The following is a 12,999-nucleotide window of genomic DNA, read 5'->3' as shown; positions in this document are numbered from 1 at the left end:
TTATTGTGTTAGTTATTTTATAGAGTCTCACTTGTCTACTATACATTTATTTTCATTATTCTTATAGTTTAATACATACACTGACTGTTTTGACTGGTAAAAGTAAATTAATCTACCTTTACTAAAATAAAGGCATGCGTTAGTCCATTGTGAGTAGTTTTATAGACTATAATTTTACAACCCATAAATATTTTTCAAGGACATGTATTGTGTAGTTTAGTGTTTTTTCCCCCCACTTATCTATATACTTAATCTCCTTTTATAATAGTCGCAAATATAAGGATAAGCTTTTCATTAACTTTAAATGGCACACTTTTATTTTAAAATGACAAACAAAGAAGCAATTATAAAAAAAAATAATAAAACACAGACAGTGTACAGCAATGAAGTCGTTCGGTCTTACAGCACCTGTCTTAACACGTATAGGAGGTACAGCATTACATTAACAATCATCACAGTGTACACTACAGATTTTCAATCTGGAATAGTATTCATCCAAGTATGGTCCAGGATTTTCAAAAGCACACAGGTCTAGGATATATGAGCCCTAATGTCCCTTAAGTGCAGAAAGCACAGTTTTCACCCAGAGCATCCTCTGCACCCACAGTGAGTGCATTCGATTATTCTTCCCTGTTAGAGGAGAGAAAAAAAAGTGTTACACTGGAATATTTTTAAGATCACTTACTTCTGTATTTAACAGTCTTTGTATCTGGAACTGGTGGATTGTTAACCTATGTGTTTCTCAAAGCATGGCGATTTGATGCAAATCATGGTGCATTGAGATACAAATCCTGTACATTATAGATCATTCACAATCAAGAAACACAATCAGGCTGTACACACATTAGAGCAATTAGTCAGTCACTGTGATGTCATGCAATTCTTGGGAGTGATAGACTCCTCTCAAAGAGTTTATCAAAGTAGTTTTAATAAATGTACATTATAGAGCAAAAGTTATGTAAAGCACGATTTGATACCTCTCCATGATTTAAATGCAAAACACAATGCACATAAACATAACAAATTAATGTAGAAAGTAAACATCCTCTCTTTATATAACGACAAACATCTGAATACCCTGCCTCACCTCTCCATGCAATTTCACTGGAGATTTAGCAAGCTCTACATATCCTTGCCACTTCTACAAATCTTCCCTTCTACACCCCTTCTCGGCTATTCAGCTCATTTATCCCTTAGCATTTTACAATTCACTCAATGTCTATAATGCAGTAGTTTATGAATGTGTCCCTTTGCATAAAACAAGAAAAATTTGCAAGTCTTGATTCCTCAAAATAATAGTAATGTACTTGCAAGAACCTAAAAATAAATCGCTTTACTGCTACTTGACTTAAAAAAAAAAAAAACATATATACAGTCCTCACCACTTCGAGCTTGCTCTTGGGAACTCGGCAAATGCAGTTGGTTCCAAAGTTGGTATCCCGGGTCTGGATGCAACGCAGGCAGCACAGGTTTTCATAGCCTTGCTTCTTCCATTTTGCGATCAGATTCTTGTCAGCATATCCTTCTTTGATGCAATAATCATAGAGCTCTGTGGAGGAACAGAGAAAGACATCAAATTAATTACCATTACCAAAGCTTAAGATTGACATGTCCCTTTTGTCATTAGCAGGGTATAATAATCAATAATCATCTGAAATGTCACTGATCACATGTCCATACGGCTGGTTACCTCTACTTATGGCCTTTCTTTTGTAGAAGAGGTCAAAGATGTAGCGGCTGCGCTGGTGATGCAGTCTGAATATTGGCCACAGTGATTCCACCTTCCTCTTGCCTTCATGGGGCTCCGTCTCAGCTGTAAGGAACAATGAAAAGTGACGACAAATGAAGCAGACAGGCATTTTTACATAACATCTTCCCAGTGACAGTCATCTCAAATTCTCTATAAATGACAGGGACAGAATAGGGTCATTTCTGCGGTGCTATAACCCACTCGATAAACAGCCATGCTGATCCGATGTATAAATGTAGATTCAGATTCTCTCTCCATCTCTGTGCCCTGATCTGATTTTGAATCCTTAAATCGACATAAGTATCTGTTGATCTACAGTAGTTCAACTGTCTTAGATTTAACATGTGTCAATCAAGGCTTTGGTTTTACTCAAGTTTAAGTCCAGTTTTATTGCTTGCATCCGAGAGTTTTTGAATTTGAAGCTGCAGTTCATCCGTTTTTACAAAGATGTCATCGAGGAATTGCAAGTGGTTCCGATAAACTCAGTTGATCTTGAGTCCCTTTTCTTCCCAGTCCAAAGTCTTGAACACTTCAAGAGTTGCCCTAAGAATTTGAGATCGTGTGCTTAATGTACCCCTTTGACGAACTTGTCAGTGCTTTTGTAGAGGCCGATTGTTGATGTGGCACTGTTGTAGATATTAATAAGTTATACATGTTGTTTCCTCATATTTTGATTTCATTATAACATTAAATATAGTGGATTTTTTTTGTTTTTTTTTTGTCGTTTGTTTTTTTGGCATGCCATCTTCGCGGAGGACAGCCTACATCGTAAACATTAAAACCTCAAAAGATTAGACTGTGCGCAGACAATTCAATACCTCAAATGACATTTCAAGCGCTGAAGTGAAAGCCATAAATAATCAGAACAATTTGACTTATCTCGGAGGTCTATTCCCAATTGCCACTGGGGGGTAGCGTTTTTTGTTTTCCTCTTCACCAATTCCTGATGGAAAAAAATGAAACGCGGTCTCAGTCCTCACCTTCCCTCATTTTCTGGTCCAGCTCATCCAGCGTGGGCTCAATCAGCTCCCATCCGTCTGGCGGTGGTTTCCTACTCCTCTTCACTTTAGGCATTTCTTCAAATTCAACGCACTTAACACTCCCCACACTATGCCAACTATCTTGTTTGTTTCTGGAGCGTTCGTCTTTTTCTCTGCGTCGCTTTTTGTAGACGTCAGAGACATCGGAAGGGGGGCTTTCGTATAACAACTGCAGCCCGTCGCAGAAAAAAGACGAAACACACTTGAATAAGCGAGTTTAATAGTGTTAAGAAATTAAGTTATTCTCAATACACAATCTATAACTTTTGGGATATATTCCTTAACAAAAATAACACTCGTTTATTTTAAATTACAGGTATTTTTGTAAAAGCTATTGCTACCAGAATTAGTGATATTGCATCAGGTTAGTGTGCTTCGCTATTGCCTGAAATTAACAACATAACAAATTATGAAACCCTCTTTAAACGAGAGCCTGTGTGTCTTTGGTGCTGGTTAAATGTCATAAACACAGACATTTTAAATTACATTCAATTTGTGTACATTTTAATTATTTTAAGACTTTATGCATTATGAGGAGTATACATGGGCAGCTAAATTAAGTGGTTTCTGAGTTTCTTAGACTGGCACCGGCAGCATTTTCGGTTTGAAGGCTTGTGTTCTCCCTTCATTTATTTTATTTACAGTTTAGTTTGTATCAGAAGCGAATCAAAATGCCCAAAGGAGGTAAGGGAACAGTATGTAACATTTTAATTTAGTGTACAAAGCCTTAATAAGCTTGTCACCTGTTAACCCCCAAGACTACTAGTAATTATTACATCCTAGCATTTATACAAGTAGAGAAGAAAGTACAACAAAGCTTATCAGTTGTACCAAAGCTTTGAAAACGCTGTAAAATTAATATTGAGTAAAATTAGGTTTAATATTTAAGTTGTCTTCCACATAATAAGTTTTTGTTTTGTATTTGTTTAATTACTGCTACTACTACTACTATTAATAATAATAATAATAATAATAATAATAATAATAATAATAATAGTAATAATAATAATGAATTATGTTTCCCATACTTTTATCCAAGAGTGGTACAACAAAACGCGAATGAACATCATTCAAAAAGTGATCAAGTGACACAAAATGAAGTACAAAGTGGTGGAAGGATATTCTAAAATGGAATAATGAGCATTATTCCAGCTAAGCATTATCTTTCACTCTTGTTTTTATCTTTTGTTCTTCTCCTCCTCCTCTTGCTTCATCATCTTCTTCAACCCCAGGGAAAAAAAGCGGTCACAAAGGCCGCATGCGCACCTACACCAGCCCTGAAGAGATAGATGCACAAATGAAAGCTGAGAAAGAACGTAAGAAGGTGAGGGAATGCAGCAGTACTGTTGTGAACGTGTGGCTTGTTTCACTGTTAGTTTTGTTTGCAACAACATAGGTAACAGACATGGGGGGTGGGGCAGTCTTTGTACAGTTTAAATCCCTCATACTTTTAGCCAGAACATCTTATACCTTGAAGTTTTATTCCTTTAGATCTCAGATGTTAAGCAAGACTGGGAGTGTTCTTAGTATTTTGATATAGGGTCTTTAAGGTAAATTAATAATAATAATAATAATAAATTAGGTTTTTGCACTGTATGAAATAGCACAAATGGACCATTAGGTGGCGCACTCTGTATGGACCAGTAATTCCAATCCAGTGTCCCATTATGGTGATAGGAGGAAATTGCACTATTACAGATGCGGTCTTTCCCACTGAAGGGTCATTAAGCCATGTGTCACCCTCTCAGGTCTCTCTTGCAACACTAATCTCAATTGGACGTGTTTTTGCTTCAGAACTATGCTATTGTTATCACCTGCACTCCCTATCTTAGAAATCAGATGTGTTTTTGGAGTGTCAGATACAATTTTTATTTTTATTTTTATTGGAAGAAATAAAAAAGAATAAAGAATAAAAAATTGGCACATTAGTTTCTGGAAAAAAGTAAGAGTCTTTTGTACATCATAAGATGCTGCAGTTAGTATGACAAATAGGAGGTCAAATTATGGAAGTTGTGCTCTGCAGGATGAAGAGGAGGGGGCAGCAGTAAGTGACAACCATGTGGAAGACAAACTCCCAGATTCGGACTCAGATAGTGAAGATGAAGGCGGTCAGGTAATCAGGCGGGGGTACTGTTATATACACCGATCAGCCATAACATTATGACCACCGACAGGTTTAGTGAATAACACTGATAATCTCGTTATCATGGCACCTGTCAGTGGGTGGGATATATTAGGCAGCAACTGAACATTTTGTCCTCAAAGTTGATGTGTTAGAAGCAGGAAAAGAGGGCAAGCGTAAGGATCTGAGCGACTTTGACAAGGGCCAAATTGTGATGTCTAGATGACTGGGTCAGAGCATCTCCAAAACTGCAGCTCTTGTGGGGTGTTCCCGGTCTGCAGTGGTCAGTACCTATCAAAAGTGCTCCAAGGAAGGAAAAGCGGTGAACCAGCGACAGGGTCATGGGCGGCCAAGGCTCATTGATGCACGTGGGGAGTGATGGCTGGCCCATGTCTTCCAATCCAACAGACGAGCTACTGTAGCTCAAATTGCTGAAAAAGTGAAAGTTCAATATAGAAAGGTGTCAGAACACACAGTGCATTGCAGTTTGTTGCGTATGGGGCTGCGTAGCCGCAGACCAGTCAGGGTGCCCATGCTGACCCGTCCACTGCCGAAAGCGCCTACAATGGGCACGTGAGCATCAGAACTGGACCACGGAGCAATGGAAGAAGGTGGCCTGGTCTGATGAATCACGAGTTCAAGGTGTTGACTTGGCCTCCAAATTCCCCAGATCTCAATCCAATCGAGCATCTGTGGGATGTGCTGGACAAACAAGTCCGATCCATGGAGGTCCCACCTTGCAACTTACAGGACTTAAAGGATCTGCTGCTAATGTCTTGGTGCCACATACCACAGCACACCTTCAGAGGTCTAGTGGAGTCCATGCCTCAACGGGTCAGGGCTGTTTTGGAGGCAAAAGGGGGACCTACACAATATTAGGCAGGTGGTCATAATGTTATGGCTGATCGGCATATATTATATAGGGTGGTAATACAACCTGAGATATTTTAAGACAGATTTTTTTTTTTTTTAATTGTCACTTAAACTAAATGAAAAACATTAAAGCATAAAGTATTATACCTTTCTAAAAGCAATGTTGGTGCCTATTAGAGTGAATGACAAGCAAATCACTCCAAACAGCTGTTTCACATTTCCTGCCATTAATGACGTTCACCCAGTCCGCTGTGTTTGGATGAGAAATTGCTAATTATTTAATTTATGTCCACAAGCATGATAGGAATAGCGACTTTTGATGTTTATAACTGCAAGGCAAATACAAAAATAAAATCAGATATTTAAAATATGCATTTTTTGTTGTTGTTGTTGTTTTTTACTTTTTGCATTCACAAATATTAAACACCACTGTTCTTGTGCCGAGAATGAAAATAAAATACGTGGTTTAAGTTTTGTTTCTGATCAAGTCAGCTGTTCACTTAGTGTGATAGGTGGCAGGAAAAGTTAAACAGGTGATGGGGACACTGGGTGCCTTAAGCTTAACATTACAATTAGGCATTAATATCGATCTGACCAAGGGGGTAATCATTTAATTATGAATTGTGTTCAGTTTTGTGGAGTGACAAAAATATATATTTTTTAATTGGCACAATACTGCAATTATATATTATTTCATGATTTTTCATAAGTGTTAATTGATTCACATAATACACAGTATTGATTGTTTCCCTACTTCCTGTAGAAGAGAAGAGGGCTGGAGGGCTTGATAGATATAGAGAACCCCAATCGAGTAACACAGAAAACAAAGAAAGTGACCCAGCTAGAGCTGGAGGGGCCCCGGCAGCTCTCGAGGAAAGAAAGGTAAGAACTCTTTCTAGATAAGTGATTCCCATCCTTGGTCCTGGAACCCCCCTGGTGTCTCCTGTCTTTTGTTTTATTTGGCTCTTAATTTAACACTTCCTGGATAATTATTGTCAAAATAAGCTGTTAATCAGTTGCCAATTGAAAAGTATCTGTTAAACCTGCAGGAACCCAGTCTGAATGGCTCACACCTGGACTATACCCGTTCAAACTATAATTGTCCATTGTTTTTCCACCTGCTTCACCACGCAGGAGAGTTGTGGGCATGTAGGTGTGTCCTCTGAAATATGTGCTGTCATTTTACACTGCAAGTAGTTCACTGCACAAAAAGCAGAGCTAGGAGGGGACTGAGGAGGAGACGAATGCCACACTAACCGATAACCCCACAGAGCTCACAGATAAACTGTACACTACAGGAGTCATTGCTGTGTGACAAGCCGAGGAATTTCTGTCCGCCTCAGGCCTGCCCAACCCTGGCAGTGCTCCTTTGGGGAATCCCGGTCACAGTCAGCTATAACAGTCCAGATGCAAAACAGCACAGCCTAGATTATAGGTAGGGCTGCCTACTTTCAACTTGTATTTCTGCTGTCACTACCTGCCTTTAAAGCATTGGCATTGGCATTGTTAATCCATGCTGTGTTTTATAGTTACAGATCTGAAGAGAAATCACACATTGCTAATAATTGCTCTCAATTAAAATGTTTAAACCAATCAGATCATGCACAGTAATTAACTAATTAGTGTACTTTTTGTCTAATTTAATTTTGTGTTTTTTATAAAAACTAGTGAGATTTTCCCAAGGAATATTTTCACCCAAAGACATATAACAGAGCACACTGACTAGTTAATGACTCAACAGGTACAATTTTCTGCATCCCCTCCTTCCTCAGATCTCTGTGAGAAACAGTTAGTTGAGAAACAATGATGTAAATTATATCTTTAAACGCAGATAGTCATAGTCAAAAATAACCTTGGAACGTAGGCAACTCTAAGTATAGGGCTCAAACTGTGCTCCAAGAAGAGGCTTTTACTGGTTTGGAATCGTGTTTTGGAATATCCTATTGCTGCGCAGAGGTAAGAGACAATACCATTTACAATACTCAAATAAAGTGTGCCCCTGGTGTCAAAATGATCCCTTTCTTTGTAACATAAACTCATACAGCTCCTGAACTGTTGACTGCTAAAGTAAGAAATAATGGAGATCCCAATGAATAAGATGCATCATTCCAAGTTATTTATCTTCTGTGTAACTCCATTTTAAGTAACTTGAAATAATGTTTATTTTTTCGGTTTGAGAATGAAATACTTTTTCACTGTACCAAAACGTTAACAATGTTGTTGTTTTTTTGCAGGGAAGAGATAGAGAAGCAGAAAGCTAAGGAGAGATACATGAAGATGCACTTAGCTGGTAAAACAGAACAAGCAAAGGCAGACTTGGCCCGACTGGCAATCATCCGCAAACAGAGGGAAGATGCAGCTAGGAAGAAAGAGGAGGAGAGGAAAGGTGAGACAAGTGACACACACTATTCTGCTTCAACACTTCAGTTTCAATTGACCTTGAAAGACCATCAAGCAGGGTTCCTCAATATAAGATGTTTTACCTCCTCCAACCTTTTCTCTTCTTTCCACTTGCTGTAAGGATTTCAACTTCTGAAACTTCAAAAGTCTTTTGTAGGTGGTGGAATGTGAATATGTCTAAAGGTACATTAACTTTGACATGTCACTGCCTGAAAACAAAATAGAGGTGTTTGGCTTTTGCCTTCCATTAGACATCATGGATTGTCCTTCCTGTTATACCTGAAACCACCAGCTGAATTTGTCTAGCAAAATATGTGAGGGTTAGGCAAGTTGGTATGGACTGACCCCAGTGCATTTGATATAGACTATATTTTTTTACATATTGGGACAAATTCCAGTTGACAGGTCTCCCTTGGCCTTAACAACTACTGTACTTGTTGTGCCATTCTGCCTGCACGTTTGTAGTACAGCAAGAGAAGCTGGTCTGAGTCCAATCTCATCTCATCGCATCTGTTCAATGGCTTTCGAGTCCCTCACACAGGGGCTCTACAGGCTTGAGGTCAGATCTCTGAGCATACAGTGAAATGGTTCCCCTGTTGTTCTTTTTGAACCACTGCGTTACACTTCCAGCCTTGTGCCTTGTTGTGTCGGCAGACATACAGGCATTCCCAATAAAATGTAGTTCATGCTGTTCAGAACACTCTTGTCCTGAATACACCCACAATATGAATAATTACCAGCTACCGTAGTCGGAACCATTATAAACAGCCCATTAAACTTTCACCTCAACGCTACACATAGATTCAGATCAAAGCATTCTCTGGGCAGGAATTGCTTTTTTATGCACTTCTCTCTAATCAATGGGGACACTTAATGGATAATCATTTAAAGGCAAAACGTTCAGTTTGTCTTAATCACTTATTTGATATTCCTGGTCTGTCAGAATCTCTGGGCCTTAGAAACTGTAGTCAACTGCTCCTGTAATTAACTGACCTCCATTCCTCTTAGAAACACTGTCAGCTCTGAACCATATTGTTCTGGCAGGAACTGTCAGTAACACATCTGCACATTACCTTGTCTCCTATATACTCCATTCCTTTTTGTAATATATGAATCGTCTGTATATATCTGTGCATATCCACTTTGATTCTTGTCTACCACTCTTTTATCACTCTACTGGCCCTCTCCTATCTTCAACCCCTTGTCTCTCCCTCAGTCCGCTCTTGTTCTCTCCACTTTTCTTTTGCCAGTCCCATGATTGTTCTTTCCCCCACTCTCCTCCAGCCCTACATGTACTCACTCTGCTCCCTTGCTCCATAGTGGCGGAAACAGCTACCAAAGAACATCAGGACTGCACCATCTCTGGCCGTCTCCCTGCACCTCCTGAAAAATTCCCCTTTCCAGACTGCTCTTATAGACCCTGCGCTCCATCTCTCTGCTTAACAACCTTTAAACTGATATCAGCAGTACAGCAATTCTTTACACTGCCCACTACAAAAGCAGTTTTGTTTCCTGTTTAGTTCTGTCTGCTTCATATTCAAATGCATTGCATTCTTCTATCAGAAGACTGAATTTGGACAGTGTTTTGTTCTACTGTAGAAATTAATTATGTTGTGTTGCATACCATATTTTTGGATAAGCCACTCCACTCTATGCAGCTTTTACACTATATACCTTTGCTGTATCCGTATTGGGAAAATGGTTAGCAAAATATATAATAATAATATAAACACTTATCTTATTAAACGATTTAATTAGGTTTGTTTATTTCATATATAAATACTTATCTATAAGGCTCAAAAACAGCTTTAAATCTTACAAAAGGCCCTTGAGCTTACCCCAATTATAAAATTATTTTTAAAAATTGTCCTATGTTGTGTGTTGCAACCTTTCGTGGATAAGTAAAAACTAGGATTTTGGCTTCCATACAAAATCACAGGTTATTATGATTGTTATCACATTAGTAGGGCAATAATCTTCAAAGCCAAATGTTATAATGATTATTGTAATAAAAATTTATGAAGTCATAGCAATAACATCTTTGTTTACAATGCAATCAGCCAGTGGCGTTGGCAAAATAAAACATAACACGTATGGAGGTGGAACTGGATGCATTAATATATATCATACCAAACTTCTAAAATACAAATAATTTATGTAACCCATTTAGTGTGTTAACTCTGTACCTTTCAAACTCTGTGGAATATACAGTTTCAAAGTTTTCAAAGTTTGTTGTTACAAGTAAGTAAGAACCTCAGAAGAATCTAACTTGGTAATTGAACAAGATCCATGAGTGTCCTGTCTGAGAGGTAAAATGGTAAAAATCAGAGAAGTATATTTTTGTACAGTATTTGCTTGTATCAAGTAAGCAACAATTGCATATTAAATTAATAATTGTATGATGCGTTTTTTTACTTTTGTGATATTAAAAATCATTTTCATTACTAACTCCTTGATCCCACTGAAATGGTTTGTGCTCACTTACTGCAGTCTCTCCAAGGAAAAGCAAATTGCATCATCAAGAATGAAATATGTGAAAGGTTTTGGATTACAGGAACAGAATATTAAAATAATGTATTTTCATTTGAGCCAACAATTGCTTAACTGTCATTGTTTGTAAGACCTTAGATATAACTTGACAAAGATTGCCCTTTTATGACAGTGGTTTCCCCAACAGCATTTTTATTACAATGTTACACAGCCAGATATACTTTGATATATATATATATATATATATATATATATATATATATATGCATAATATTCATAAACAGCTATATAATAATAAGGATTTTCTTTACTGTATGATCCTGAAGGAATTCCATTAGAAACAGTATTAAAAACAGTATAGTATAGTACAATTTTAGAAATAAATAAACAATGTATTTTATTATCTTTCAAGAATAAGAATATATTTAGTTGTTCTAAAACTAAGTCGGAAGACAATTTTATTTCTTGTTAAATCCTCACATCCATCTTGATGAACCCCCATCTTGATGTGTTTGCAGTGAACATTTAAGACCTAGACAAAACAATAGGGTACATATTCATAATGTGTGACTCTTATGTAAAAGGAAGCATTTATTTGGTCTAAGCCAAAGTGTATGAAATTGTCTGGATGTTATAAGTGAAGAGTAATGCAACCGGCACTTCATATACATTTGTAGAAACGTGGGTACATAAAAATACATATTTGTAGTTCCCCAGATATTTCCTATTTCAATCTTCAGATACAGAAATTACAAAAGTGCTCTTAAGTGGGGCATTTGGTTAAAGCTACCAACCAATTTGCAGGATGTGTCTCATAGCCTGGATCCAGCTGGTCTCCAATACCAGCTATGACATAGTAGGTTTTAGCCAGAGGGTTCCTGGGGACAGTGCTAGGTGGGTGGTAGTTGTTAGGCAATCCTCGGGTCACTGAACACTAGGTCAAGCGGCATCAAATCCTTTGACTGCTGCAATAGTTGGGCCATGGGCATTCCTGCAGTGTCAATTCTTGCAGTGTGAAAAACATTGTCATTTTGCATTTTGGAGGGTGGGAACTTTGTCTTATCCTTCCTCAGGAATTATGGACTCATAGCGGTGTGCATTTTGACATTTTTTTATAATCAAAATTGGGTGGAGAATAATGGGGGGTTCCACATAATAAGGAAAATATTTAACTTGATTTATTTGCTTTTTTCAGCAAAAGAGGCAGCCTCAGCGGCAGCAGCAGCAGCAAAGGGATTGCATACCTTGTCTTTGAATAAATGATAAAGAGTCTGCCTTCAAAGGGAAATGTCATCCCACAGGAAAGGACTGCTACAAAATCTCCATTTGTCAATCCTCTGATTTTTAAAGAGAGACCATCCATTAAGACGTGCTGTAATTCATAATTTGAACATTGTAGATAAGAAGAATATTATATTGGATAGAAGACAAAATTTCAACTCAAGGATGATGGTTATTTAGTCTCAACTGTTTAAATTCTGTGTTCTGGAGCATGCCTACCAGCCAAAATGTTAAATGCAGAATACTGTTTTACTTTCGTCAGACTCAAAATTATAACTTTGTTTTAGTTTTCTTTATATTTTGACTTTCTGTATCTAATTTATTATTGTGGTCACCACCAAATTCTTCTCAACTGTTTTTTGGTGTTTTTTAAAGTCCTAATTTTTCTTTTTAATGTCACTTTAAAAGGCTAGATCTTAATATATAAAATGATATGACTCAGCTTTTTGTTGTATTTTGTATTTCAAAAGTTATTATGGGGTTACAAGAACATTACCAAGCCATTTCTTCAGCAGATGTTCTCAGTATGTACTGCTCTGAGAATCAATTATTGGGATGGTATCAATTGTACTGTTAAATGTGTGTTGGACATTTTTTGTATTTTTAACTTAGTAGTTAGAAGGCAATCTTAAAGTAAAGCTATATGTGAGGTCTGTCATATACATTTTACAATTGAGATATTTAATAATGTAAGATCTTATACTAGATCCCATAGGTTCCTGTGGTAGAATTCTATGCAATCTTCAACAAGAACTTATATAGGGTCATGTCAAACATTTAGTAACAAGTATAACAAGTAATATATTTAGTAAATTGCCCTATATAATTGCAGGATAATTTGATAATAGATAATAGTTCTAGACACATGCCAAAGAGGTTCATAACATATTGGAATAAGATCCATGTGAAATTTACCCTAGAAGTTTTCCAATGGAATATTGCAAGATTAGTCTTATTTTGTATGTAATGTAATGTATTTATCTTGAAGCAATAATTATCTATTATATTATTACAGTTTTAAATGATGGCCTGTGCATTCTGGA

General features: G+C 37.2%; 2 protein-coding genes across 4 annotated transcripts; one reads left to right on the top strand and one right to left on the bottom strand.

Moving 5' to 3' along the window:
• Positions 1-294: 294 nt before the first annotated feature.
• Positions 295-2,925, bottom strand: bud31 (BUD31 spliceosome associated protein). The gene is made up of 4 exons (XM_066689801.1): positions 2,731-2,925; positions 1,691-1,813; positions 1,383-1,549; positions 295-630 (listed from the first exon to the last, which is right to left on the bottom strand). Exons 1-4 carry the CDS (start codon positions 2,822-2,824, stop codon positions 580-582), a joined length of 435 nt encoding a protein of 144 aa, XP_066545898.1. The 5' UTR covers positions 2,825-2,925; the 3' UTR covers positions 295-579.
• Positions 2,926-2,985: 60 nt separating this feature from the next.
• pdap1b (pdgfa associated protein 1b) lies at positions 2,986-12,381 on the top strand. 3 transcript variants are annotated; one of them, XM_066689799.1, is made up of 6 exons: positions 2,986-3,485; positions 4,023-4,114; positions 4,814-4,903; positions 6,549-6,667; positions 8,020-8,171; positions 9,506-10,633. In XM_066689799.1, the coding sequence occupies exons 2-6, from the start codon at positions 4,049-4,051 to the stop codon at positions 9,703-9,705; spliced, it is 627 nt and encodes a 208-aa protein (XP_066545896.1). In that variant the 5' UTR covers positions 2,986-3,485; positions 4,023-4,048; the 3' UTR covers positions 9,706-10,633. The 3 variants fall into 3 exon arrangements, with proteins under 3 accessions (XP_066545896.1, XP_066545895.1, XP_066545897.1); XM_066689798.1 differs by having other exon boundaries at positions 3,119-3,474; XM_066689800.1 differs by lacking the exon at positions 9,506-10,633 and adding an exon at positions 11,871-12,381 and having other exon boundaries at positions 3,201-3,474.
• The last annotated feature ends 618 nt before the right edge of the window (positions 12,382-12,999 follow it).

This window comes from Amia ocellicauda, chromosome 17 (assembly GCF_036373705.1).
Source record: "Amia ocellicauda isolate fAmiCal2 chromosome 17, fAmiCal2.hap1, whole genome shotgun sequence".
Taxonomy (NCBI): domain Eukaryota; kingdom Metazoa; phylum Chordata; class Actinopteri; order Amiiformes; family Amiidae; genus Amia; species Amia ocellicauda.
Note: the sequence above shows the minus strand (reverse complement) of the source record. Positions and strands in the feature narration are given on the sequence as shown.